This window comes from Temnothorax longispinosus, chromosome 5 (genome assembly GCF_030848805.1).
Source record: "Temnothorax longispinosus isolate EJ_2023e chromosome 5, Tlon_JGU_v1, whole genome shotgun sequence".
NCBI lineage: Eukaryota > Metazoa > Arthropoda > Insecta > Hymenoptera > Formicidae > Temnothorax > Temnothorax longispinosus.
Genome location: NC_092362.1, coordinates 13,372,161 through 13,399,149, shown reverse-complemented (window position 1 = coordinate 13,399,149; position 26,989 = coordinate 13,372,161). Strand labels below are relative to the sequence as shown.

General features: G+C 35.5%; 3 protein-coding genes and 1 long non-coding RNA gene across 22 annotated transcripts; 2 read left to right on the top strand and 2 right to left on the bottom strand.

The window, feature by feature from the left end:
• Nucleotides 1–773: 773 nt before the first annotated feature.
• LOC139813840 (uncharacterized) lies at nucleotides 774–6,038 on the bottom strand. 3 transcript variants are annotated; one of them, XR_011732259.1, is made up of 4 exons: nucleotides 5,909–6,038; nucleotides 2,056–2,535; nucleotides 1,521–1,666; nucleotides 774–1,406 (listed from the first exon to the last, which is right to left on the bottom strand). It is a non-coding gene; the product is annotated as an uncharacterized lncRNA (long non-coding RNA). The 3 variants fall into 3 exon arrangements; XR_011732260.1 differs by lacking the exons at nucleotides 2,056–2,535; nucleotides 5,909–6,038 and adding an exon at nucleotides 1,749–1,948; XR_011732258.1 differs by lacking the exons at nucleotides 2,056–2,535; nucleotides 5,909–6,038 and adding an exon at nucleotides 1,744–1,946.
• LOC139813838 (GTPase-activating protein and VPS9 domain-containing protein 1-like) lies at nucleotides 2,451–26,535 on the top strand. Of its 17 annotated transcripts, none has more exons than XR_011732256.1 (10): nucleotides 2,454–2,639; nucleotides 3,967–4,764; nucleotides 4,862–5,066; nucleotides 5,147–6,462; nucleotides 24,778–24,886; nucleotides 24,950–25,069; nucleotides 25,146–25,351; nucleotides 25,447–25,654; nucleotides 25,734–25,831; nucleotides 26,385–26,535. XR_011732256.1 is itself a non-coding variant. In XM_071779629.1 (5 exons), exons 3-5 carry the CDS (start codon nucleotides 5,042–5,044, stop codon nucleotides 7,677–7,679), a joined length of 438 nt encoding a protein of 145 aa, XP_071635730.1. In that variant the 5' UTR covers nucleotides 2,453–2,639; nucleotides 3,967–4,764; nucleotides 4,862–5,041; the 3' UTR covers nucleotides 7,680–8,162. The 17 variants fall into 17 exon arrangements, 2 of the variants coding, with proteins under 2 accessions (XP_071635730.1, XP_071635731.1); XR_011732255.1 differs by having other exon boundaries at nucleotides 26,373–26,535; XR_011732257.1 differs by having other exon boundaries at nucleotides 24,950–25,005; nucleotides 25,734–26,535.
• Spg7 (SPG7 matrix AAA peptidase subunit, paraplegin) lies at nucleotides 12,666–16,395 on the top strand. Its single transcript, XM_071779628.1, has 9 exons — nucleotides 12,666–13,073; nucleotides 13,569–13,853; nucleotides 13,944–14,175; nucleotides 14,257–14,571; nucleotides 14,682–14,850; nucleotides 14,921–15,273; nucleotides 15,353–15,849; nucleotides 15,927–16,052; nucleotides 16,138–16,395. The coding sequence occupies exons 1-9, from the start codon at nucleotides 12,900–12,902 to the stop codon at nucleotides 16,300–16,302; spliced, it is 2,316 nt and encodes a 771-aa protein (XP_071635729.1). The 5' UTR covers nucleotides 12,666–12,899; the 3' UTR covers nucleotides 16,303–16,395.
• On the bottom strand, nucleotides 16,650–22,982 carry Nbr (exonuclease mut-7 homolog). Its single transcript, XM_071779627.1, has 13 exons — nucleotides 22,480–22,982; nucleotides 22,251–22,391; nucleotides 21,572–21,762; nucleotides 21,273–21,511; nucleotides 21,001–21,182; nucleotides 20,710–20,898; nucleotides 20,446–20,643; nucleotides 20,200–20,349; nucleotides 19,734–20,012; nucleotides 19,490–19,638; nucleotides 18,224–19,045; nucleotides 17,965–18,155; nucleotides 16,650–17,857 (listed from the first exon to the last, which is right to left on the bottom strand). The coding sequence occupies exons 1-13, from the start codon at nucleotides 22,580–22,582 to the stop codon at nucleotides 17,500–17,502; spliced, it is 3,192 nt and encodes a 1,063-aa protein (XP_071635728.1). The 5' UTR covers nucleotides 22,583–22,982; the 3' UTR covers nucleotides 16,650–17,499.
• Nucleotides 26,536–26,989: the final 454 nt, after the last annotated feature.

Here is a 26,989-nt window from a genome sequence, read left to right as displayed (position 1 = left end):
TGTGGACCTTGTCATCGGCAACCTGGGACACCTAGACATCGAATTCAACGTACGATTACACCTGGACACCGAAAACTATGAAGCGCACTATCTGGATCCCGTCATCGGCAACCTGGGACACGTGGACATCGAATTCAAGATATTAATACACGTAGACACCGAAAACTACGGAGCGCACTATGTGGACCTCGTCATCGGCAACCTGGGACACCTAGACATTGAATTCAACGTACGATTACACATGGACACCGAAAACTATGAAGCGCACTATCTGGATCCCGTCATCGGCAACCTGGGACACGTGGACATCGAATTCAAGGTATTAATACACGTAGACACCGAAAACTACGGAGCGCACTATGTGGACCTCGTCATCGGCAACCTGGGACACGTAGACATCGAATTCAACCGTATTATTACACCTGGACACCGAAAACTATGAAGCGCACTATCTGGACCTCGTCATCGGCAACCTGGGATACCTAGACATCGAATTCAAGCTTGATTCATAAGAATCGACTTAAAAATTCCCTAGCGGCACTTTCTGCCAAGCGTAGAGAACCTTCTTTTCCGTTGACTTAATAAATACAGAGAGAAACCTGAGAGCGGCCACCGGGATCATTCCGTTCCAGCGGACGTATACTGACGCGCCGCCTGAGAAAGTGGACGTCAACTACGTCGTTACGCGGGATCCTCTAGAGAGGGATCGGACTAACCGTCGCCATTTGTTTCAAAACCGGAAGTGGTATATGCAGCGGCAAAACTCAAACGTGTTTCAATGCAAATGTGTATATTTTATATAATTAGACATGACAGACACGCGCTACGCGCGTGTTATTTAGCTTTAATTATACAATTCCTATTACATTATACTATTAACGAATTAATACACAAACTGTCAAAATAAGTAATGATAGATGTTTACGAAAAAAGCAATCAGCATCGCGGAAAAATGTCAACAATGAAACCTTACATGACTTTTTTATGAGTGAATTATTCTTATACAATGAGAAAAATAAAATATTTCATATTTAAATACCGAAAATGTTGTACAGTAATTCTTACAGTTATAGTTTATTTACAAATAATAAAATATAAACAAATTCTTTCAGTGGTAATTGGTGCGCAAGAGTTCCTTTCGTAAAAAATATTTAATGATTCGTAAAAAATATATATTGATGACAAATTGTAATTTTACATGTATACAAGTTGTAATTTTTTATTCCATTTATTGGCTGCAATAAGACTCTTTTTCAAAGCTATCCTAGATTTTTCCAATTTGTCATATAATTTTTGTAATCTATTAAATCGTTGTTCAAGTGTTTCTTCGAAAGGCGTTTTTTCCTTCAGTTCTTCAATACTTCCTTCAGTTTCCTGAATTTCTTCTGAATTGTTGTGAACATCACCTGCACATAAATTTTTTGAAATAGAAAACTGACACTTGGTCGCAGAAGAAAAATTAAATACTGGTTTCAAAAGAAGTCTTATTAGTCAAATAAATATATTATGTTTGTACTTACTGAACACAATGTCGAACTCACTCCAGGAACCCAGTCTGCACAATACTTTTCTTCTTTTCTCTTCTCGTGGGAATCTACACATTTGGAAGCCTTTGCTCGATCAGTTCGTACAGTAATCTGCACTGCAACCCGTCATATTTCTTTTTCTGTAAATAAAATTTACGTATTTATAAATAATTATATATGTTATGTGGAAAATGACAGGCAGCTTTCTAAATCGTACACCACCGTTCTTTCGTCAGGCGCGTAGATGAGAATAACCTAATAGTCCTTCAGAAACAGAGCAACGTTTCACGTGAAATAATGGGTGCGTTCAGCCGATACTCCGCTAGCCTAGCAATCGTGAGCAGTCGCTCGTTTTCACTCGTTTCCTCTCCTTTGACCCAATGGATTAAAAGGAGAGGAAACGAGCGACTGCTCACGATTGCTAGGCTAGCGGAGTATCGGCTGAACGCAGCCACTCATAGACGAGGCAAGGGCACCGTAAAGTTCCTTAACTAATTTTAACTAATTATCGTTTCGCTGGCGTACTAACCTACACGACTAACTTGTCCTCGTCCTTCTCCGATCGTTGACGCCAAAGGAGAACGCTGCGTCGTAGGTTGACGACGACGACGACGACGACGACGACGACGACGACGACGACGATAACGATGACGACGACGACGACGGCGACGACGACAGGGTATACCGTGACGATGCGGTTTTCTGTTTACTCGCTCTCCTCTCCTCGTTTCGTTGCGATTTACGGTCACGCGCACGCGTGTGTGTATGGCTCTATCTCTCTTACTCGCTCGCTCTTTCTCTCTCAGTTTCCGGTTTTGAAACTAATGGTCGCCGACCAATAGAAAACGATACCCGCTTAGTCCGATCCCTCTCTTGAGGATCCCTAATAGACGTCCCCCGAAGCCGGATGGCCGCTCTCAGGTTTCTCTCTGTTTCTAGCATAGCCACTACTCGTTGCTGTCATCGAAGTCCGCAGATGAACGTAACCCGAAAACTCGTATAGCTGAAGCTAGCATTCGTATGTATTTGACCGGAAATGAATGTCCGGGAAAGAATCTACCATATGAAATCGTTTGTATTTCGTGTGAAGACTTTTGAAGTGCAATTGAAAAGGTTTGTGAGTCATTTGTTTAATTGTAATTAATTAATTATTTTTACATCATGCATTTAGCCGAAATAGATAAATTAATAAAAGTTTTTATACGGAATCGTTTGTATTTTGTATGAAGAGTTATGAAGTGTGATTAAAAAGGTTTGTGAGTCACCCAGATAATTTTAATTAAATATTTATAAACTCGGTAATTAGCCGAAATATAGATTTTTAGTTATTCATGTTAAAAGAAGAAGGCGCTAGTGTTCCCGAAGGTCCGTCTGCAATCAGAATTAACCCTAGACAGACTCACTGGGGTCTACGGGACCCCACGCGAAATTCAAATTGAGCCCCTGTCTTAGGAAGGTTAGTTTTCATACCGAGACCCTAACCATAATTCAGTTTAGTCATCCGGCAATCGACCTCTGTGATTCAGCGAGTGCGTTAGATCTGTGCAGCAGCTATGACCGAAAAAGAAAATCGTTTGGGGTATCGTAGACCCCAGTGAGTCATTTACGCTCGACATTTACCACAGTAAAGTATATTTCAGATTTTTTGTAAAAATCGATAACGAAAAATTATACACTTTATAGCACTCCCCGGAAAATTCTACCCCTGTTTCATATATAATTGTTTAAAATTCGGTCAATTATTTCATTTTTGCTGTTCTTGCACAGCAACTGATTAAAACTTTGTAAAGTTTTTGTGGAGTTAATTTTACTGTTTCCATATACTTTTATAACTTTTGACTACCTTTCAAATAAATAATAATCGACAGAATCTGTTTTACTTTCCATTTCTTGCGATTTTTCCCATCCGACAGTTTTTCGTCATTTCTTCTACTTCAGATGTTCAAAAAAATGTTTTTTTTAAGAAACGAAAAAATCGCTTACATGCCCTTGAAGGTTGTCTATTCGTCTTTCAAAATCCGTTGTAAATTTTAAAATCGGTGAATTTTATGAAAAACTACAGCATTTTTTATAAAAATAGTCATTTCAGCCCAATTTTTGGTTCTTTTTCTTGTTTTTCGAAATTTTTTTACTGGTTTTTTTTTACTATCGCAAATTGATGACTACTATCGTCTTCGAATATTAAACAACAAACAAAATTATCTATTATAAAGTTTTCTAAGAACATTCTGGAAATATTATACACGCGGTACAATTTTGGGGTTATTAAGACCCCAGTGAGTCATTCACGTATGAGAAAAATAAGTGAGTCTGTCTAGGGTTAATATAAACGTTTTAAAAATTATTTTATACTGAAATAAATAAATATACAGGCTAATAAGCCTGTAGCTATAAGCGATAGTTGCTAATTAAGTTTGTCACTCATATTTCCATCTTGCAGAGGACCTCCGTAACGAGATCAAAGATGTACACCAGCTGTGCAGGGTGAAGAGGTTATCTCAAACGCCCTTAATTGGGCCACAGTCCAATTAAGAGCGACTCAAATGTCATTACCGCTAAGAAGTACTTCTTGCCATTTGAGTCAGCATGTCAGAGCTAGTCACTACGGATTGTGGTGACACACAGCACTGGACTGCCTGCAGAAGTTAATCGCATATAGCCATCTCATTGGCAATGTGCCTGATTCAACGGAGCCTAACAAGCTGCTGATTGTGCGCATTGTCGAGACAATTTGCGGTTGCTTCACCGGTCCACAGACCGATGAGAGTGTGCAGCTGCAGATTATTAAAGCTCTGCTGACTGTAATGACAAGCCAGTATGTGGAGGTATACGAGCAGGGTACGGTACTGTTAACAATTCGTACTGTTTACAACGTTTACTTGTCGTCGCGTAACCTGGTGAATCAAACAACAGCCTGTGCGACTCTCACGCAGATGATCAACGTGATCTTCGCGCGAATGGAGACTCAGGCGGAGGAAGAGAACGTGAGGCTTGATGGGGAACATCAGCAGGAGGGTTCTATCATAGCAAACGGCAAAACTGAAGCTGAGCTAAGCCTTAGTTAGCTAAGTCTAACTCATCTTCATGAAACTTTACGTTGCGTGCGTCTATTTAATGACGATGGATGTAGAAAGCTCTTCAAATCACTTCGAGAGGATTATCAAAAGCGATCTCCTTATATCGCATATTTAATCAGATGTCGTCAGGGATTGCTGTCGACATTAGCTCACTTAGATAGGTACTGTTTATATATAAATATCATCTTTGTATGTAATGTATAAGTAAATGTAAGATGTTTAAATGTAAGATGTCAACCGTTTAATAATATTTTTCAGATTATGCGTGCGAGTTAAGTGCGATCTGGATGCTATCAATAATCATCTTATATCCGTTTGTGTGAGGGTATTTTTGGAAAAAAAAGAAAGCTTTTCTCCTGCGAAGAGTTTAAAAAGCTTACGCTAGCTGACGAGAAACAGGATCTCGTAGATAATTTTCTAGGGAAGGTCCACGTGGAAATGGACAACGATCCGATTTGGCAATGTACATGAATATAATTATTTATCTCGCAATTGATCTTAGCGGAGTGCTCAGAGACGTCTGAACTTACTTCTTACTTTCAGCGGCAAGCGCCAACCAGTTAGATTTGGCGAGAGTCGTGGTGGAAAGAACCGTCATGGCACGGGTATACCACAATGCGCTCTATCTAAATGAAGATGGAGATGTATATAGGGACCAGCTTTTTCACGGTCATATCAATAAGTTGGCAAAGGTCGTAACTTCAAATCACAGGGACCTACGCATTTCAAAAGTTTATCATTACGAATGCCCCTGGTCATGGGCGCAGGCTGAATTGGCTGTGATATCGGCGTATAAGACTCCTAGGGATAAGTTGCAGTGTGTATTTTGTTGCGCGACTACCATCATGAATCTCTTCTCCATGGCGTCGGAAAGAGGCATACCTGCTGCCGACGATCTGACTCCCGTGCTGGTCTTCAGGTATGTCATAATCAAGGTATGCGATTGAAAAGAAAATTGTGATTTTAGCAAGAAGAGTGATTGTTAAGGTGGTCCTTTCGTGAGAACAAGTATTAGATAGGTACCTAAATTTGATATATGTTAAATATACAGTAATAAGGGGCATGTGTACGAAAAATCAAGTGAGGTTACCGACACTTTACAAGAAATAAGTCATTCTAAATGTGCGTTCGCGGAGCGTGCCATTGTCATTCTATCCTTGTTTACATCTAATAAACGAGAAAGATAGAATGATGCAAATCGCCACGTCCGAGGTTTTCAACAAATAATACATGTACTTAGCGATCAGATGAATACATTATTCATGTCTTAAAATATTCCCTGAAGTTTCCGGATTTCGTACATACCTTGAAAATAAAGGCTTGCCGAATGTTTTGCTCTGATATATGAGGTTAAATAAGTAGTGGTCCAATCGCATATTGCTTTACTCGTACTGTCATGCCTGACCTAACCTAAATCGAGTCCAACCGCACTACTATTGTGATATTTTTTTAATTAGTAAATAATTAAATACGATTAAATCGTGCGTGTAAAATCATATTATATTATTATAATTATTGGGATGTTGTGTAATGTTTGTCAATATGTCTGTTTTCAATTACCTCATGACGGACTGTTACTTGACTAGCTGGGTCCGCGAAAGGACCACCTTAAAGCCCCTTGCACAATGCCAGGCAACAGGCAATAGGAACAGGGAATAGAAATCAGAAATCATGTATAAATGCAGAATAAACAGTGACACAGGCAATAGACACAGAGTTTCCGTCACGTTGGAAATTCTGTGCCTATTGCCTATTGCCAACCAATCATAGCATTTGAATTTTTTAGGTTGTAATTAACGATTTTTTGGTTATTTCCTGTTCCTATTGCCTGTTGCCTGGCATTGTGCAAGGGGCTTAACGTGTGCTTAATTTCAGACTAATCCGCCGTCGTTGTATCGACTGTTCAATATGTAGACAGCTTTTACGGGAATCGATTGGAGGGAGAAGAACAATATTGGTGGACGCAGTTCTGCGCCGCGATCGAGTTAAAACAATGGATTAACAGTTTCTCAAGAGTATCACGATAAATAAGATTAGATTCGATGCTGGTGATAATGTAGAAATGTATCATAATCATAATTTGACGATTTCATAAAGAAAAAGACCAATATCTTGTGTAAAGCTAGCTGAACAGTTCTATGCTTCCAGTATCAATTAAAATTCTTAAATAGCCTCTTAAATAGTTTAACTGTTAGTTCTTTCGCACGTTATTATGTAACATTAGCAAAGACTGAATGAGATTATACGTAAAGTGTGGCTTTATCTTTATTTGTAACTCTATTGTACAATGTCACAGGACATCGAAAAAAAAAGAAACGTTTAGATATTCTATAATTTATGTACAATACAGAACTTATAGAGAATTGATAACCATTTAGCAGGATAAACTGTGTTGGCGTACTCTTTCTACATGCGCACCTTCCTCAAGAGCCGAGACTCGAACCAGATCCGTGAAAAATATCGCCAATTTCGTAGAGCTTTTGTACAGTTTTACTTTAGGAATATCGCGAGAGAAAGAAAGACTTCGGAGATTTTTATCTGAATCGATCGACATAAAGAGAGAGCTTAGTAAAGAAGCTATTAGCTTTCGAGAATTTGAACGCATAATACTTTGTTATAATACTATGAGCAAATTAGTTTACGTCACTCTGTCAAGTTTTAATATTAAATTACTAATAATATATCGATATCGGTAGTTTAATAATAATACATTTAAAAGCGCTCAATTTAAAAGTAGGGCAATTCTAATAAACGACTGTAAAAAAAATTCAAGGTGGAACGCAATGGACAATCCGGTTGCTCTGACATGCTAACTTAAATGGCAAAAAGTACTTCTCAGGCGGTAATGACATTTGAGTCTCTTTTAATTGGGTTGTGGCAGGGCGTTTGAAATAACCTGCTCTTCACCCTGCACAGCTGGTATATCTTTACAAACTTAATTAGCAACTATCGCTTATAGCTACAGGCTTATTAGCCTGTATATTTATTTATTTCAGTATAAAATAATTTTTAAAACGTTCATATTAATTCTGATTGCAGACGGACCTTCGGGAACACTAGCGCCTTCTTCTTTTAAGGTGGTTTATTCGCGACTATGTGAGTCAAAATAAACCTCATTTTAAAACTTCTAATTTCATACACTTTCATAGTCGACTAAATTCATTAATGAATTTCTCAAAATGATTGTATATCACAAATCGAATAAATAATCAATAATAAAAAAGAGGCGAATGAAAATAGTCCAATTTTCTTAGCGTAGTACAGAAGAGCTTCAGATGTGGCAACGTCGCAACATTCATGTAAACAAATGGTTGCACGTGTATCGTTCGGAGCAATAAACTTAGAGGTTAATTTTATTTAAGTGCAACATTTACTTTTATATCATGAACGAACAACCGCGTTTTAACCTATGCAACTCGCGTTATGAATTCAAAGCGCGACGTTGCCACATATCCGAAGGTTTGTGATCACAGTGAGGAATGGACTGAAATCGATGTCTTTTAACTAATTTTGTGAACATTCTATACGGTTGAGATTGTTGGCTTTGGTACCATATGATTCGGAAGACACTCCTCTGTTTTTATTCTAATTTTCAACCTGATCTGTCTTTTCTATAATTTACTACCATCAATTTATCTCAAAATTACGGTCTCTCACGCGTCGTCCGCCATAAACGCAATGCTTAAGATAGGGAAAAAAGCATATTTTTAGACAATAATATCTCGGAAACTACACGGTCAATCCATTTCAAATTTAGCATGAAGATTCGTCAGTTGCTTAATTACTTTTACTGAAAAAACTGCATCGATCTGTTTTCATAGGTTATATGGACATACCACCTTAACATGAATAACTAAAAATCTATATTTCGGCTAATTACCGAGTTTATAAATATTTAATTAAAATTATCTGGGTGACTCACAAACCTTTTTAATCACACTTCATAACTCTTCATACAAAATACAAACAATTCCGTATAAAAACTTTTATTAATTTATCTATTTCGGCTAAATGCATGGTGTAAAAATAATTAATTAATTACAATTAAACAAATGACTCACAAACCTTTTCAATTGCACTTCAAAAGTCTTCATACGAAATACAAATGATTTCATATGGTAGATTCTTTCCCGGACATTCATTTCCGGTCAAATACATACGAATGAAGCTAGCAGCGGGCGCTAACAGCGAAACGTCTCGCGGGAAGGAGACGTTGAAATGTCATGTGGGTTCCTCGGGGGGCTACGAACGTATCGTAGGCTAATTATTATCGGCCACTGGGCTTTTTTGAGATATAATTAATTAATAAAGATTAAATATATTTATATATATATTTTTAACAATATTCAAACAATTTTTTCATTGATTTGATATAACAATGTTTTAATTAATTGTTATTGATTATTCGATAAATAACTGTAGAATAGCAAAGAGCGATTTTCTCCAAATTTTTAGGGAATCACGTTTTTGTGATAACAAAACAATTTAGCAAGTATTTGCGACAAGACGCGGTTTCCTTTAATTATTATTAATTTTTTATTAATAATTTATTCTGCAGCGATCGATAGCAAAAAGCGATTTTCTCCAAATTTTTAGGGAATCACGTTCTTGTAATAACAAAATAATTTAACAAGCATTTGCGACAAGACGCGGTTTCCCTTAATTGTTATTAATTTTTTATTAACAATTTATTCTGTAGCGGTCTTTAAATTATTTGGTGAGAATCGCTCTTTGTTAAAGACCGCTAGAGAATAAATTGTTAATAAAAAATTAATAACAATTAAGAGAAACCGCGTCTTGTCGCAAATACTTGCTAAATTATTTTGTTATTACAAAAACGTAATTCCCTAAAAATTTCAAGAGAATCGCTCTTTGCTGTCGACCGCTAGAGAATAAGTTGTTAATAAAAAATTAATAATAATTAAGGGAAACCTCGTCTTGTCGCAAATACTTGCTAAATCGTTTTGTTGTCACAAGAACGTGATTCCCTAAAAATTTGGAGAAAATCACTCTTTACTATATTCTACAGTTATTTATCGAATAATTAATAACAATTAAAACATATTTTTATATCAAATCGATTTCAAAAACAGTTTAAATATTGTTAAAAAAAATATATAGACATATTTAATTTTTATTAATTAATTATTTCTCAAAAAAGCTCAGTGGCCGATAATAATTAGCTATACCCACAAAAATAAAAGAAAAAGGATAAAAATAAACATATAAAAAGATATTTCTATTTGTTCTTAATTTTCAGAATAAAAACTCGTATTTATTTTATATATCTACATATTTCATTAATTTATAGTCTTAAATTATTTAAAGCATTATTTATCACATTGCTTTGTGAAAGGATTAAAAAAAAACTTAAGGGCACGGAGATTCGAACCCATAATGTCGAGACTACACGAAGTTGACACAAAACCACTCCGCCAAATTTCATATGACAGATATCCCTCCCGGCCTCCGGCGTCCCTCGCCACAACGTGAACATCGATCACAACGACTCTAGTGGCTATTAGAGAACTTAAAAACAACTTCATTAAGCGACCTACCCCCACCACTGAAGTTTCCAGACCTGTATGTAAGACCGTGGCTATAGCTATATGTAGTATAATTTTGTTTTCTTGATTAAACAGTGTAGAGCTAATCTCAGAAATTATTCATAAACAACATGGTATCATTGGGACAGAAAAAGCGTAAAAATCGCATATTTGTCTCATTTTTGTACTTGATATTGTTTAAATAAATCATTAAAAAATTTAAAAAAAATGTAAACAGAAAATCCTAAAAAACCGTAATTGCAATTCTCGATGTCATAGAAGTGTACCATTAAAATTTCATTAATTTTTACCGTGCATGAGCAGAGATACATATTATGATATTTACATGGGAAGTATATCTATATATATATATTATACAATTTCTGTATCTTAAAGCAAATATCTCAGAAACGGACAATTGATCGTAAATTTAACACAGGTTTTTGGGATATATAAGTGCACAATCTCTGTAAATTTCAGCTTTATTCCTTTATTTTGACATGAGCGACATACATCTTTAAAATGCATATATTACAGGACATATTTTATCCCAAAAAGATTTTAACCATAAATATTCTATTATTCTGTGTATTCTATTATGTTATCTAAAAAAAACTGAATAAAGTTTAGTTAAGTATATAGGTAGTAGTATAGTTAATTCGATATTTTTCAACTGAAAGGAATAATGCGAATATGTGCAGGAAAAAGAGGACGAAAGGTTTTACTGGACGAGAAATTTGATTTCCCTATAAAAGTATACAATTAATTTATTTTTATATAAACCTTTAAAAAATACTATATTATATTGCACTGCATGAAAAATTATAATAAAATAGTTTTTATTCTATGTCAAGAGAAAATATAAAAGAAAACTGAACTAAAACACATTTATTAAAGTGCATTCAAGCGTTTTTTTCCAATAAACTATAATATAGAATTATTTACAATAAAAATATGTTTTATTTTAACTTATTATTGCATTATAATGTGTTCAGAAATTCGTCGCTAAGATACAAAACATGTTCTTATTTTGACATCATTAATCGCTCTAAGATCCGACTATGAATACCGGCCTTAATAGGTCTGTTCGTTTCCGTTGCACTTCTGAACTAGTGCAACATAAGTGCAATAAGTTAGAATGAAACCATAGACGTATGTATATAATAGACTGTGCATTCCCATTGGAGATCTTTCGCGGAGATGTAAAGGACGGAAGATATGCTTGCAGTGGCACTTCCTTTTCTAATTGATGTTGGTGGGGAGAAGGAAAGGTTAGGAGAAGTGATCACGTGGTTATTGACGCCTTGAATCTTGCTGCGGGAAAAATATCATCGTGCAATACATTGTGCAAATACAATACTCATAAAAATACATGTAAAAATGGTTTGGTATTCAAGAATCAGACTTTATTTATAGTGATACACAATGACAAACCTGTATGTGCTCTTAATAGTTATTCGTTCATAATGTAATTATTTATTATAATTAGTTCAACATGTAACGTTTAATTATAATTTTTTAAATAAAAGTATTTAGTACATACATATCTATGAATAAAATTAGATAAGCAAAATAACTTGTTGCACATGTAATTAACGTAAAATACATGCTTTATCTATAAAATATATAATATATTATATTCAAATATAATATCATAAATCTGAAAAAATGTAAACAATAATATGTGAAAATATAATTATTGCTTTTGAAAAATAACAATTCGATTGTGAAAACTTCTTATTCGTTTTACATTTTCACTTAAAGTTTTGCCTTCGTGATATAATCTTATAGAAAAATATTTTTTCAGAATATTATTTAATAATTCGTCTTTATGATTATTAATAAGGGATTTTTCAATTAGAAAATTCAACTTTTCAAACATATTAAATGACAGTAATAATTTTTTAGCACAAATCATTAATTTTAGCGGCACGTTCTTTGTAGATAAAAGATGTTTTGTGCTTCGCAGTATACTTTTTCTGCAGTTTTGCAAATTTTTATTATGATGTAATGATGTAATCATTTGCGGCTTAAAGCCCGGTGTCCACGATGCAAGAACTGTGTCCAAGTTTCTATTTAAGCCAATCAACTTGCAGCTCTTACAGAAAAGTAGCAGTTTCATTGGCTTAAACCAAAACTTGGACACAGTTCTTGCATCGTGGACACCGGGCATTAAACCGAAACTTGGACACAGTTCTTGCATCATGGACACCGGGCTTTACTTAACAGGATTGACCAATAGAAAGCAGGGTGGATTCATTTCTATCGGTCAATCCTGCTAACTTTAACCGTCGGTTAAGCTAACCGTGGTTGGTGAAATTGGCCCTCAGAAGTGCAGCGAAAACGAACATTCTTGAAATCATTCGCAAGAGAAGCGTATGCGCAAATGTTGTTCTTACAGAAAAGTTGCAAGTCGATTGGCTGTCGCATAGCTTTTAACCAATCAACTTGCAACGTTTCTGTAAGAGCAGAATTTTCGCATACGTTTCTCTTGCGAATGAAATCAAGAATCGACCCCCACGTCCCACAGCCCCCAGCCCCCAGGCCTAAATTGTGTATTGAGTATCACCACAAATTGCTACGCTACGTAGAGAACAAACAGATATATTTAATGTCAATTTTGCTAGAAATAATGTTTCAGTATATATTTTCCATACTGGGGCAGAAAATTTAGCTAGAGAACAAAGCTCTCATCAGCTCTCATGACACAAGGCGAAAATCTATTCGTGATTGCTTTTGAAGTTTAAACCATGCAGAACCTAATCAAGTGTCCGAAACGATATTACATGGCGCCAAGCCGGATGTTCAATTTCCCATCCCAAAATATTTATCTCCCGAAAGAAAAACCTATTTTCAACGTTAAACACTTCAGTTACGCGAATAATAATGGAGCTCACAGGTTATCTCTTCCCATGTCTTATCACGCAAGTATCAACATGTTTTGTGATACAAGTATCAACATCTTTTATTCCAATTTCTATTTATATTTCACACTTATTTAGCTAGTTGATTTTCAATTTGTGACAACTGGATACGATTTTTATATAGATATAACATTGATATCTTTGACAGGAAAGAAATGTCAAGTATATCCCTAGACAGCAAAATCTGTTTTCAACAGATTTTGCAAGGCATCTGCTATGAATTTTTTTGGCACAATGCCAGCGAAAATAAAATTACTAGTATAATAAATTGACTGCAAATATCGAGTTTATCATTTTGTAACCATATGATATATTTTATTTAAATGATAGATTCTGTTTGCAATCTGTTGGCAATATGTTGCAAGATTACATCAACAAGTTCTGCTGGCAGAACATAAATCAATATCAATCTGCATTCTGTCAATTAATATTCTATTCGAATCAGTTTGCAAACAGCTTAGAATACTACTAACATTTTGCGGGATTTGTTTTTAGGCTTACAAGAAGATTCGCAAAGAATTATATGCCGTACAATCAGCATTATTGTGCAGCGGCAAATTCAGCCTTTCTCCAAGATTCGATACTATCAGATATTTTAATACTACATGTAGTAACTCTAATGAACAATCGCCAAAGAAATCAGACTCAGAAAATCCAGACAAGAAGCCTGATGAAAATGAAGATATGAAATCAGTTTTTACTAAGCTCTCCTTATGGTTTATGGTATTATACTTTGTCTTAATTGTATTGAAACACCAGATGGGAATGTCAAATGCAGAAGTAAGTTTTTATTAATCACCATTTATTGTAGGAATTATTTTTAAAAGTATAAATACTACTGTTAAGATATGACATATTATGTTTGAATAGCTCGCTGCTTCTATTTCCTGGAATGAATTTGTATATGACATGTTAAGTAAAGGGGAGGTCGAGGCAATTATTGTAAATCCTACTATCGAGCGTGTTATAATTGTTGTGCACGATGGTGCCATTATTAAAGGAAAGAGAAGCCCATACAAGAGATATCACATGGCTGTCCCAAGCATTGAGAATTTTGAAGAGAAACTGAGGAAGGTGGAAAAGAATCTTGGCATAAAACCTGGTAAATAAATCGCTTGCGATGCATTAACGAACATCACGCGTCAGATTACGATAATTGAAGTATTTGTCTAAAATATTTTAGGCCAAGGAGTACAAGTAATTTACGAAAGGAAGATAGAATACATAGCGAGTATTGTAAGATTTGCACTTTTTGCGCTGGTAGCTATCGCTGCTGTTAGTTTTGTGAGAAAACGTTTTTCCTTCAAACCTTTCGAGATCATTTCGCAAATGAAACAGGCGAAATTTACTCTAGTCGAGCCGTTGGTGGGAAAGGGAAAAGGTGTACGTTTTGCGGATGTAGCTGGACTGAAAGAGGCTAAGATAGAAGTGATGGAATTTGTCGATTATCTGAAAAAACCAGAACGTTACAAAATGCTGGGCGCTAAAATACCACAAGGTATTTGCTGACATTGCACTTATATATATATATATAAATAGAAAATTATTAGCGTTTCTATTAAGTTTATGCCACAAAATTAGATCTTAAAAATACAATCCTATTTTTAGGTGTTTTACTCTTGGGACCTCCTGGATGCGGTAAAACATTACTGGCTAAAGCTGTGGCGACTGAAGCGAGCGTTCCTTTCCTGTCTATGAACGGTTCTGAGTTTATTGAAGTATTCGGTGGTTTAGGTGCTGCTCGAGTTAGAGATTTATTCAAAGAAGCTAAAAAGAGGTTTGTCTGCTCTATTGCTTCTCTAAATTTATCTTAATGATATTTTAATATTTACTTTAATTTCTTATAGAGCACCAAGTATTATATATATCGATGAAATTGACGCCATTGGCAAAAAACGTTCAGAGAGCTCGCTCGGGATATCTGACCGTGAATCTGAACGAACGTTAAATCAACTTTTAGTAGAAATGGACGGAATGATATCAAAAGAAAACGTTATTATATTGGCCTCGACGAACAGGGCAGACGTATTGGATAAGGCGTTATTGAGACCCGGCAGATTCGATCGGCACATTTTAATCGATTTTCCCACGGTAGAGGAGAGACAACAAATCTTCGAGACTCACCTTAAAAAAATATCTTTACAAAACAAACCTTCGAAATATTCGGGATACTTGGCTTATCTTACACCTGGTTTTAGTGGTATTGCATTTATCTATAAAAAGAGCAGTACTTCAAAGGTATTATCATTTCAGCTATCACACAAGCATGATGTTTTCAGGTGCTGACATAGCAAACGTTTGCAACGAAGCCGCGCTACATGCTGCGAGGGATAAGAAGAAACAAGTAGACAGCAGCGATCTTACATATGCGATCGACAGAACGATTGGTGGCTTGACAAAGAGAAATAATCCGTTAACGCCGTCCACAAAACGTGTCGTCGCCTATCACGAAGCCGGTCACGCGTTGGTGGGATGGCTGTTGGAGCATACCGATGCCTTGCTCAAAGTAACGATAGTGCCACGAACTAACTTGAAACTGGGATTCGCGCAATACACGCAATCTGATCAGAAGCTCTACAGTAAGGAGCAACTTTTCGAACGCATGTGTATGACGTTAGGTGGTCGTGTCTCGGAACATGTGACGTTCAATAAAATTTCAACGGGCGCCGAAAACGATTTGAAGACTGTGACAAAAATGGCGTATCACCAGGTCCAACAATTCGGAATGAGTCCAGCTGTGGGTTTAATTTCTTTCGAAGAAGAGCATACCAGCACGGTATGAGATAATGTTACCGCGAACTCTCCTGTTCATTGTACCTTAGAACGTAATGTCTAATTTCTTTTCTCTTGTAGAAAACTAAGAAGCTGTATAGCAAAAAGTTAGCTAATTTAATGGACGTCGAAGTAAGAAGAATAATAGGGGAAGCATATGCACAAACTCGACAATTGCTTTTGGATAACAAAGACAAATTAGATACGGTATGTATACATTTCTTACACATATATTTATAATTAAACAATACTGTGCGAATTTACGTATATAAAATATTTTTATTGAGCACAGCTTGCGGAGGCTCTATTAAAGAAGGAAACATTATCGTATGATGATGTAGAAAAATTAATTGGACCGCCACCATATGGAAAGAAGCGACTTGTAGAACCAGGAGAATTTGAAAATTCTGGTCCAACTAGAGAATCCCCGTCGGTAGACAGAGAATTGGCAGAATAAAACGTATATTTTTTTGTAGATATTTATATTCTGTATAAAGAAAGATTAGGATGATAAAATATATTAAATATATTTAAAAAATTTGTTGGTAAATTCGAGATTTGTAAAATACTTTCTTTCCTGTTATATACATATGTACATATTTTCATTTTATTTATTACATATCGTCTCAATACTACGTCTCAATACATGTTTACCAAATTCAAATTGCGGTAATAAATAAAAACACAGAAATGGAAGAATCATATTTTTATTTCAATATTTATGTAGAAATTTGCTACAACATAGTGGAAAATATAGGAAATGTAGATTTAAAAAACTGTTAAATCTAAAAATGCCTCGTGTGGTCATTAGCATTTCTTTTTCATTACTTTTTTTTAATAAAAAATAGATACACGTATTTTTCTCTTTAAATATATGTATGCATATAATATGTATAAATAACTAAGATATATTTTATGGAAAATCAAATGTCTTTTACTCTAATGGGCATTTTTGTTCTTTGTTATAAATTTGAGAGAAACAATTACAATATAAATATGCAGCGGAGTAGATACTTTATAAAGTACTTGCATTCGATTCGCTCTTATGTAAGAAATATATGTCAAATATGTAGTCGTGTAACAGAAGTTGGATCTTAGGGTATTTGTACGTGGTTCTTATTAATCTTATTAAATAATCTATATCTCGAAAATCATAATCTTATTTAAAGATTAAACAGGAGGATTAGAAATCTAAATACTGAAAAACTACTTAGATTATTTAACAACTTATACTAAAACAGTAACTATTAGCAGTAATCATTAAAGTAATTATTTAAAAAAAGCTCTATGGCATCATAATCATAATATGGAGTAATCGATATGACCAATTTAGTCAGAATAAAATTCAGGTTATATTAGTTTATGACATCATTATATGGCATACACAGCTAAGATAAGCAAAACAGAATATAATATTATTATACTTTAAAAATGTAAGGAAGAACGGTAACGACACGACTACGTCTATGTCACAAGTATTATTATGGCCAGATGTCTTGAATAAGCGTGACAATATTGCATATTTATCATTGGCATCATAATTTGTAGGAACAATTAGCATGCACTCGAAATTTCAAACTAAGGACGATTTTGATTTTTTTGTGCTTTGCCAGTCCCTCAAGCACACACCTTTTATCACATTCAATATTAATACTTATTGTTTAACAATTAAATCTTTGATAACGCCATTAAGTGCTCGCTCCAAGTGCGAGCCGTCCCAATAAATCTTCCCACAATGTTCGCAGATATAAAAGGTCTGTACATTCTTCAATACGTTCAGTGGGACTTTATCTATTTGTATCCGCATGTGATATCTGGTTGTACACGCGTCAACGTCAAGAGTATCCATGGACAAACGCCATGTACGATGTTCGCTGTTTGTAAAATAATTATTTGAATTCCGAACAATTTCGAAATCATCGTTCGAATCGGAGTCAATATCGGTTTCTAATGTCTTGTCCACTCGATTAGGCAATACTCGATAATTGTTTTTCCTTATAATTTTCACAAAACTGGATCAAATAAAAATTGTTTTTATTACAAGAAATTGAAAAAAAAGAGGGAAGACATATGTATGCATATACGTATCTAGATAAACATATAAATTAATTCAATTCACCTTTGCATAAGATCGTCCATTAGCTTCTTCGGAACTTTCACGAATTCATCGCAATTACATATTTGGCATCGGCTGAAAATATCATTCTGCGTTATTACAACACCAAAGTGATGTAAAACCTCACGTAGTTGGTTGTCGGGTGTGTCGGCAATTATCCTATAGCAATTCTCCAGCGGTAGATACTGCTTAAACTAACGTGACAGAGATTATTAAAATAAGATCTATATTGACCGTTGATATGTTGTAAAACGGATCTTACTCTTTCGTAACTTTTGTTACGCGTTAATAGAATCCTGTTCTCGCGCATCGCCAGTCTAGCAGAATCGTCTCCTCCTTGATCAAATAATACGTGTATGCAATCTATGCCACACATGCGTAACTTGCTGCTTAAACCACCCAACATTGAGTCGCACACAACGCGCCATGTATGCGCAGGAATTGGATCCAAATTTCGTCGTTGTACGGGTTCAGGTCTACTCGCATTATTCTGTCTCGTTTGAATATTTCGTCTACCCTGAATATCCTCCCATTTACTCTGTTTATCATATCTATTATAATTGTCGCGTCTAGTTTGATTACCGCGATTACTCTGGGTATCATGTCTATTATAATTCTCATAATTCTCGTATCTCCTCTGGTTGTCGTATCTTCCATCATTGGCTGTTTGATTCATTTTGGCATTCGCATATCTATTCTGATTATAATTATCGTGATTATATCTTCTTTGGTCATCGTGTCTTCCATCGTTAAGTACTCGGATTACTCCACTATGCGCAGTTCTGTCACGATTATAATTATCATGATTCTCATCATATCTTCTTTGGTCATTGTGTCTTCCATCATTAACTACTCGGATTACTCCATTATGCGCACTTCTATCATGATTATCATAGTTATCATATCTTCTCTGGTTATTATGTCGACTGTCATTAGCTAGATCACGGTGTACAGATCTACCCTGATCATTCTGTTTATTGTGATACCCATGTTTGGCCATAGGTCTATGTGTTCCATACTTGGGCGAAGCTCCTGCGTTCATGCGATAATTCTCATTATCTTTATTAGGCATTGTTGGATATTTCTGTAAAACGATTAGTAATGAACTTAGTAGTGTTCATAAGGAATATAATTAAATCAATATAACATGTTTTATTTAAAAAATCATTTATTTTTAATACAAAAAAAATTAAAAAAACATACTACATAACTTTAAATTAGTCAATTATTCTGTAATTTTAAAGGGTAATACAACAAAAGAAGAACTAAAGATGGCTCAGGATTTTTTGATTCAATTTTTGATAAAAAATATCGCTGTATAAATAGTGGGCGCGAATTAAGTGACACCCTGTATATGTAATGCTTAACTATAAAAATAACGTTTTTCTCATAACAAATAAAGATAATATTTTCATCAAAGATCATACAGAATATTTTTCCACTCGTCATTAAATGGAAAAAATTGCCACTTCTTTACTAAAGTATTGTTATATTATACTTTTACGTATCAATTTGTTGCAATTTATACCTTTTGTGGAAACTTATTCACATTCGTCTTTGTATGTGCGTGCGGAATATACTGTATTTCAGCACAAATATCTTCAAATGGTATGTCCATATCTGCTGAATAATCTGCTAATACATTGTATATCTCCAACAAACAATACGCATCTAGTGCTGCCATATATAACAGATACACATACACGTATAGCAATGGGAAAAAATTATATTAAATAATATTGTATTAAACACACAGAAAAGCGATTACTAACCAGCATATATTATTTGACTTTCTCGCAAAGGTCTCAGCTCCCAATTCGAAAATTGATCAGACTTATCAAGTCTTTGTCCGAAACACAATTCTACAAGTTTACTCAAGCTTTTGTTTGTAAAATTTGGATCGCCTTTGTATGGGAAAATGAAATTGTACTCCTCTACTAATTTTCTCCATAAAACCATCAGGTCAAGATATCCTTGGCCATGTGTTTTAATGGACGACAAGGCTGGTAAACTATTACGTATTACAGTCATATCTTGTGCCACTCCAAATCCTGTATATGATACATAAAATAATATGCAATAGTCTCGATATCATAACATTTGTGTTATGTTCATATCATAAAATGACTGAATAATTGTCTATTTCCAAGATAAATATGCAAGTAAAATACAACATGTATATTGCACGTAATTAAAATAATACAGACGACACTATTTTAGATAATTGAAACCACATACCAATCTTGACGATGTCTTTATTTTCGAATAATATAAGACCAAGCTCATTCCAGAGTTCTGGTAATTTAGTGCCAATAGTAGTTACGTCCAAAATATAGACATTATCTGCAGTAGCTACTTGCATAAGTGCCAGCTCAGGTTGTTTAGTTCCTGATGAAATATAAACGTTTTACATTTAAAGTATATTATATATTATAAGTTGTTTTATATAGCTTCTTTATATTCAACTTTCGATTGTGTGATTACCAAAGCTAGGTTTCCACTCCAAGTCAATTCCAACCATATTAACATCTCTTAATCCATTATCGAGGAACTCTTCAAATAATCGTCCATCGTCTACTAACTTCACATTTTCTCTTGGTAATTTTAAAATATGATAATTTACATTATCTTCATTTGGTTCCCGGGTTTTTCCTCTACTCGTAGAAGCGCCCTCATTTACCACTGCAAACTATAATATTATGGGTATTCCTCAAGATGCAAATGTAAAAATATAGATAAAAGTATTACTTTGTGCACTTTGTTCCTCTATATGCACGATAGCCCATGGCCATTCATCTTTAGGTATTTCATATTCTCTTGCCCAGTATAAACCTTCTTGTTCATCATTAGCGTTAACTAACATGGTGAGCAACTCCGTTTGTAATTTAACATCATTCCCTATTGCTTCTCTCACCATCTCTCTCCAACTGGCAATATCTGTATGTAATAAAAGCAATTAAATAGAAAATTTAATTTCTATTTCCAAGCAAGAGAATCGTTGGTCTTTCCAAATAATAATATAGAAAAATGGATATTTACTTAAGCTACCATCCACATAGCGTTTATGTATAAGGAATTGCAACGCTCCTTCGTTTCGTTTTGTGTTTAAGTGGGGACATACATCGGGCGATAAGTTATACTGTTTTATTAGACGTGCAATAAGCTTGGTTATCGGACGAACTTGTGTCAATGATATCTTAACGTCTGGTATATCATTTGTACTGAAAGGATTCAGTTCAGTGAAAAAAATCTCATTGCTCTAATAATAATTGATTTAGATGCTTAATAAAAATAAACATATTGTCACTTACTAAATAAATTGTTCCAAGATAATCTGCACGTTTTGCCCTGGTGCTATTAAGTTGTCCAAATAAGTTGTCAACGCTTTTTGAACCTCCGGGCAGCCCGTTAAAAATTCATCAACTATTTGCAATTTATTCTGTAGTATAAGCGGTAGTAACAATATTTTCGGATCTATAAAATGACTTTGCAATTGTAATATGGCTGCATATTGTGCAGCTTCTTTATATTCTTTCTCTTGTATCATATCCTAAAAAAATATATGTATAAGTACCTATAAAATAAATTTATTATATCTCTGGCAACCTACTTTTATTGTTTGTAAGAATATGTCTTTATGCTCCACAAAGTCATATATGGCAGATATTTTCTTTATTAGTAGCATTTGTTTCATGTGTTTCTGTCTCACTAATTTAAACGCTGCTAGTTTCAAATCAGGAACAAGAAATTCCTTGTATCCTTCTTTTCTCTCTTCTATCCAATTTGCAAACTCCTCTATCACTGTAACGCAATCGAAGTTAGCAAGAAGTCTAAATTTCTCTTCAAGAAAATATCGCTATCTTTTTTATACAATATAACCTCTCAAAACATTATTACAGCAATTATTACAGAAAATAACTTTTGTAAATTATCAATATTAAGGAACACGCCTCCTTAACTTTGACATGTATTGTAGAAATAAAAATACCAACTTATTTTGGTTTACTTTAATTAACTTATGTGTGTTTTCTAAATATATTTGTCAAAGTTATTAAAGAGGTACACCCCCTAACATAAATAATTACATAATTTTTCTTCTGTTATGTGTAAATCAATAAATTACAAAAATTATAATTGTATGTATATATGTATATATATATATATATATATATATATATATATATATATATATATATATATAAAATATATATTTCAAGGTTATATAAATTATATACTGCAAGTATATAAATTACGTATTGGAAAAGCTATAAAATAGTTAAAAGATAAACCTGCAAACGCAAGTGACTTGCTGTTCGTCATGTGATCAAAATCGGATACGTTGACAAGAATTCTCAACGTGCTGAGATACGGATTTGGTGCCGTCTCGAAGTAATCCGTCAATGTCTTACTGACACCGTCGCATTTTTTCCCTGCGATTGATACGAATATGCACGTTTAATGCTAGGCGATCAAGATGACGAAAACGTACGGGGGGGAAAAATTGAATCAAATGCTTACACAGCGCCCACATTCGATGCAGGGTATCGAGCCACATCTTCGTGGCCTCGTCTATGGAAGAGAAAAACAACAAATCCATATCGGCGTCTTGACGGCGGCTCATCACTTTGGGAATTCTCGGTTTTCTCAGTGAGTTTGAATTTTGTCGGCCAATACGTGCGCTGTCAAGAATATCGCGGATTCGGATAGTCTCACTTTAGAAATACTTGAAAAAAATCGACGACGACCGAGAGAACGATGGAAGAACACGGATACCCGCGATGAAACAACAGAATGACAAAGGGTGGTAGGTGGTATTCATTTGATGCCACGTCACATATCGACGAGAAAAAAACGTTGAGGAAAACGTTGATCGGGAATTCACCGACCCATCCCGTGCTCGTGCCTGTCGTATCCTCTGAAGTTTGCGCCACTTTATGCGCCGAGAAAGGCATGAATTACACGGTAACAATAGATCGCGGAATACGGAGCCACGGAGGTACGGAAGAGGAGCGCTCCGTTTTTTTACCCATGTTTGTCTGTTACTAAGGGCCAATTTCACCAACCACAGTTAGCTTAACCGATGGTTAAAGTTAGCAGAATTGACCAATAGAAATGAATCCACCCTGCTTTCTATTGGTCAATCCTGCTAACTTTAACCGTCGGTTAAGCTAACTGTGGTTGGTGAAATTGGCCCTCAGTTTACGCGAGCGTTAACTTCTGTAGTAACTTACGATAATTCCTTCGCGTAAACGGGTAAATTATCATAAGTTACTACAGAAGTAACGCTCGCGTAAACGTAGTATTTTAGAGCTCTAGTATTTGGCTGCATTCCGATATATACTTGTCAGCCACTGTCAGTACTGAAAATCTATAGTATACGTGACGTAAAATATAGAATAATATAAATTTTTAGTACTGACAGTGAATATCGGAATGCTTTGACTATTATAGTCACTCATAATAGCGACCGGTGCTTAAAGTTTTCCACTGGATCAACCAATCCGAAGGTTAGGTTATGAATTGGTCAATTAGGCCCGGCGCACAATAAAGAAAATAATAGGAATAAATATTAAACATTGGCTGCGTTCAGCCGATACTCCGCTAGCCTAGCAATCGTGAGCAGTCGCTCGTTTTCGCTCGTTTCCTCTCCTTTGACCCAATGGATTAAAAGGAGAGGAAACGAGCGACTGCTCACGATTGCTAGGCTAGCGGAGTATCGGCACCCAATATGGCTGCATCCAGAAGCACGATCGCTCATTGAGCGCTCACAGGTAGCCGCTCAGTGAGCATTTTTGATGTACTGGATATATGCTCACAACAGTTTATTATACGCATTTATATGACTTATAAGTTATAGATATTTATTTGCATTTATAGTAGACATTACGTCTCTAAAGATCTGCGCAATTATTAATTTCTATTTTTACTACCTGCCACCTGTAAAAATATACAAATGCTTTATCTAACCCTAAGAGCACAGTTGACGGAAAGTCGACGGTAAGTCGACTTTTATAAGTCGACTTCTAGTCGGCTTCTAAAAATGGCAGAAAGTCGACTAAAAGTCGACTTCTAAATAGGCGACTTCTAAAAATGGCGGAAAGTCGACTAAAAGTCGATTTCTAAATAGTCGACTTATAAAAGTCAACGAAAAGTTGACTTTTATAAGTCGACTTCTAGTCGACTTCTAAAAATGGCGGAAAGTCGACTTTTAGTCGACTTCTAAATAGTCGACTTATAAAAGTCAACGGAAAGTTGACTTTTATAAGTTGACTTCTAGTCGACTTCTAAAAATGGCGAAAAGTCGACTAAAAGTCGACTTCTAAATAGTCGACTTATAAAAGTCAACGGAAAGTTGACTTTTATAAGTCGACTTCTAGTCGACTTCTAAAAATGGCGGAATGTCGACTAAAAATCGACTTTTAAATAGTCGACTTATAAAAGTCAATTTTCCGTCGACTTTTATAAGTCGACTTCTAGTCGACTTCTAAAAATGGCGGAAAGTCGACTAATAGCGTTTTCGATTTGCGACTCAAACCGACTCGGGTCGCATCATGTATACAGGACTCTAGCATCATTGACGTGGAATACATACATATCTATGTATGTATTTCACGTCCATTGATGCGACCCGAGTCGGGTCGAGTAGTAAATCGAAAACGCCATAAAAGTCGACTTCTAAATAGTCGACTATAAAAAGACGGAAAGCAGTCAAGCGGCGCGTCATCAATATGGCGGCGAATCTCGAGGAGGCTGGAGGAGAAAATTAATGTTTACGCGAGTGCAAGGAATACATGCCGCGAGACAGGACACGATAAGACGTCGAAAAGCGCCGCGCTATCAACCACCGCAACGAAACGTCGTCGTCGTCGTCATCATTGTCTTCCCGTTGACTTCCTCGATTAGATCAGAATACTGGAATTTGACTGTATGTATGTTGCAATATGTTTGAGACGGTTGTCTACATTGTCTACAACAAGAATTGTTACAGAATGCCGTTACCAACCGACATGGAAGCGAAATTGCTGCGCCAGATAGTTCTTGCAGGTATGGCGGATCTAAAAGAGGATCAGCAGGATAAGGCCAAGTGGAAATATGCTTTAGAGGTTAGGTATGGTGTGTTATTAATTATCATCGATAATTAAGACCTATTGAATGCGACCTCTCTATTCTGAACCATCTTTCAGAACACCATCAGAAATGGAGGAACCTGGTTCATGCATTCTTCGTGCGTTCTACGGAAAATCAGTCCGGAATAGGTGGTTTATAAAGAGGTGTACGAAACGAATAAGATATATATGCGAGGTGTCACGGCGATAGAACCCGAATGATTGCCGAAATTCGCTTCCACGCTATGCCATCTTAGTGAATCATTGGTTGATCCACCGCCAAGGTATTTTTATCACAATTGTTGCTTTATAATGCTTTCCCTATTTATTTATAAAGATATTAATCTTCATTATGATCGAATATTATTCTCATTTATAGATATAATCAAGGAACCGGGAAGATCATTTGCCGCGTGTCTGGTACATTTGGAAAGGCCGGATGGGGACTACCATCGATATAGAGCATCTGTGGACGGTGTAAAGTGGTTCGCGTATTTCTTCTTGGAGGGTCAAGTGTACCCTAAGCTGAAACGATTTGTTCCGTCGTTGCTGACGACACCTGGGAGCATCACCAAGTCATGGGCCAAGTAAATCGTTATTCTATCTTCTTTCGATTTCACGTTGATTCATCGAATAGATTACATCAATTCAATACGATTTTTTCAGGTTGATACCACGCACTCAAGCAATAGTACAAACGTTGCAGTCGCAGGGAGTCGTGTCCATATACAAACTGCTAGAAATCTGGGGTTTGGATGAAAAATGTGAGATTTTAATTTATAAAATAATATTTAGATATTATCATCGAGTAGACTTCTATACAATACTAGACCGCTGACAGGCATCTCGGCCGTGATGCTTGCCGCCATGTTGATTTTAGTCAAGATATGCTATACTACAGATTCTATACAAGTAGTTTTATACAAGATTTCTATACAATAGTCTGGCATATACAGAATGTCCAAAAGAAAGGGTTTAATACTACAGGAGTAGTGGTTCGATTTCGGCATTCAAGTAGCTACACGTTGAAGGCATGACTTACAAACTTATTGATAACATGTACCAATATTTAACACAAAAACATTCGCCTGCTTCGTTATGTACTGTAATAACGAATGCAGATAAACGCACATCATGAGCAACTGAACACCCGATAGTGACTTATTGTTAATTCAATATGGCCTCACCAATTCAATATTCACTAACACTTGCACCTCGCACTCGTATCAGCTTTTCGGCAGTGCGTCCATAGATGTTAATGGTCTAGTATAAAAGTCTGTGGATATTATATATTTATAATTTTAGTTCTGTTGTCAGCTTACAAGAAGTGGCTGCCGGAATCCGCGCACGCAGAAGTGGCACAGATATGACGGCACACAGTGGCCGCCTTTGTAATTAAGAATAAAACATTAGGATTGTAATTATACAGTTTTTTAGATAATTAAATTATTTTATATATGAAAAAAAATCGAAATGCATCAGTTTTAGCCTTCCAGCAAAGGGTCGATTGTGTATCTTGAAATAATGAGGTAAAAATTACAAAAGTGAAAAAATTCATTAGCGTTCTACGATTTTATTTATCAGAATCTAATAAAATCTGTTAACTTTTGTCATTTTCACCTCATTTCAAGATACACAACCGACCTCCAGACGTACGCGGCGGCGGTTTATTTTATCGACTTTAAAAGTTGGCGGGAAGTCGACTTTCCGTCATGACGGGAAGTCGACTTGAAGTCGACTTCTACCGAAACTGACTTGGCAGAGAAGTCGACTTTTTTAAGGACGAAAGTCGACTTGAAGTCGACTTGAAGTCGGCGAATGTCTCAAAAAACGCCGACTAAAAGTCGACTTTCCGTCATGACAAGAAGTCGACTTTTCGTCATGACGGGAAGTCGACTTTTTGTCATGACGGAAAGTCGACT

Excerpts from the sequence above, each read along its gene's own strand:
- Nbr (XM_071779627.1), bottom strand. The coding sequence starts at position 22,582 with ATGAGCCGCCGTCAAGACGCCGATATGGATTTGTTGTTTTTCTCTTCC. Across the intron at positions 20,899-21,000 it reads CTATGTGGATGGTAGCTTAA|ATATTGCCAGTTGGAGAGAG; the intron begins GTAAATATCCAT and ends TATTACATACAG. Across the intron at positions 19,046-19,489 it reads TGAATAAGTTTCCACAAAAG|AAATATCCAACAATGCCTAA; the intron begins GTATAAATTGCA and ends ATCGTTTTACAG.
- Spg7 (XM_071779628.1), top strand. The coding sequence starts at position 12,900 with ATGCAGAACCTAATCAAGTGTCCGAAACGATATTACATGGCGCCAAGC. Across the intron at positions 13,854-13,943 it reads TGGGAATGTCAAATGCAGAA|CTCGCTGCTTCTATTTCCTG; the intron begins GTAAGTTTTTAT and ends ATGTTTGAATAG. Across the intron at positions 14,176-14,256 it reads GAATCTTGGCATAAAACCTG|GCCAAGGAGTACAAGTAATT; the intron begins GTAAATAAATCG and ends AAAATATTTTAG.
- LOC139813838 (XM_071779629.1), top strand. The coding sequence starts at position 5,042 with ATGGACAACGATCCGATTTGGCAAT. Across the intron at positions 5,067-5,146 it reads CAACGATCCGATTTGGCAAT|CGGCAAGCGCCAACCAGTTA; the intron begins GTACATGAATAT and ends TCTTACTTTCAG. Across the intron at positions 5,523-7,642 it reads ACTCCCGTGCTGGTCTTCAG|ACGGACCTTCGGGAACACTA; the intron begins GTATGTCATAAT and ends TTCTGATTGCAG.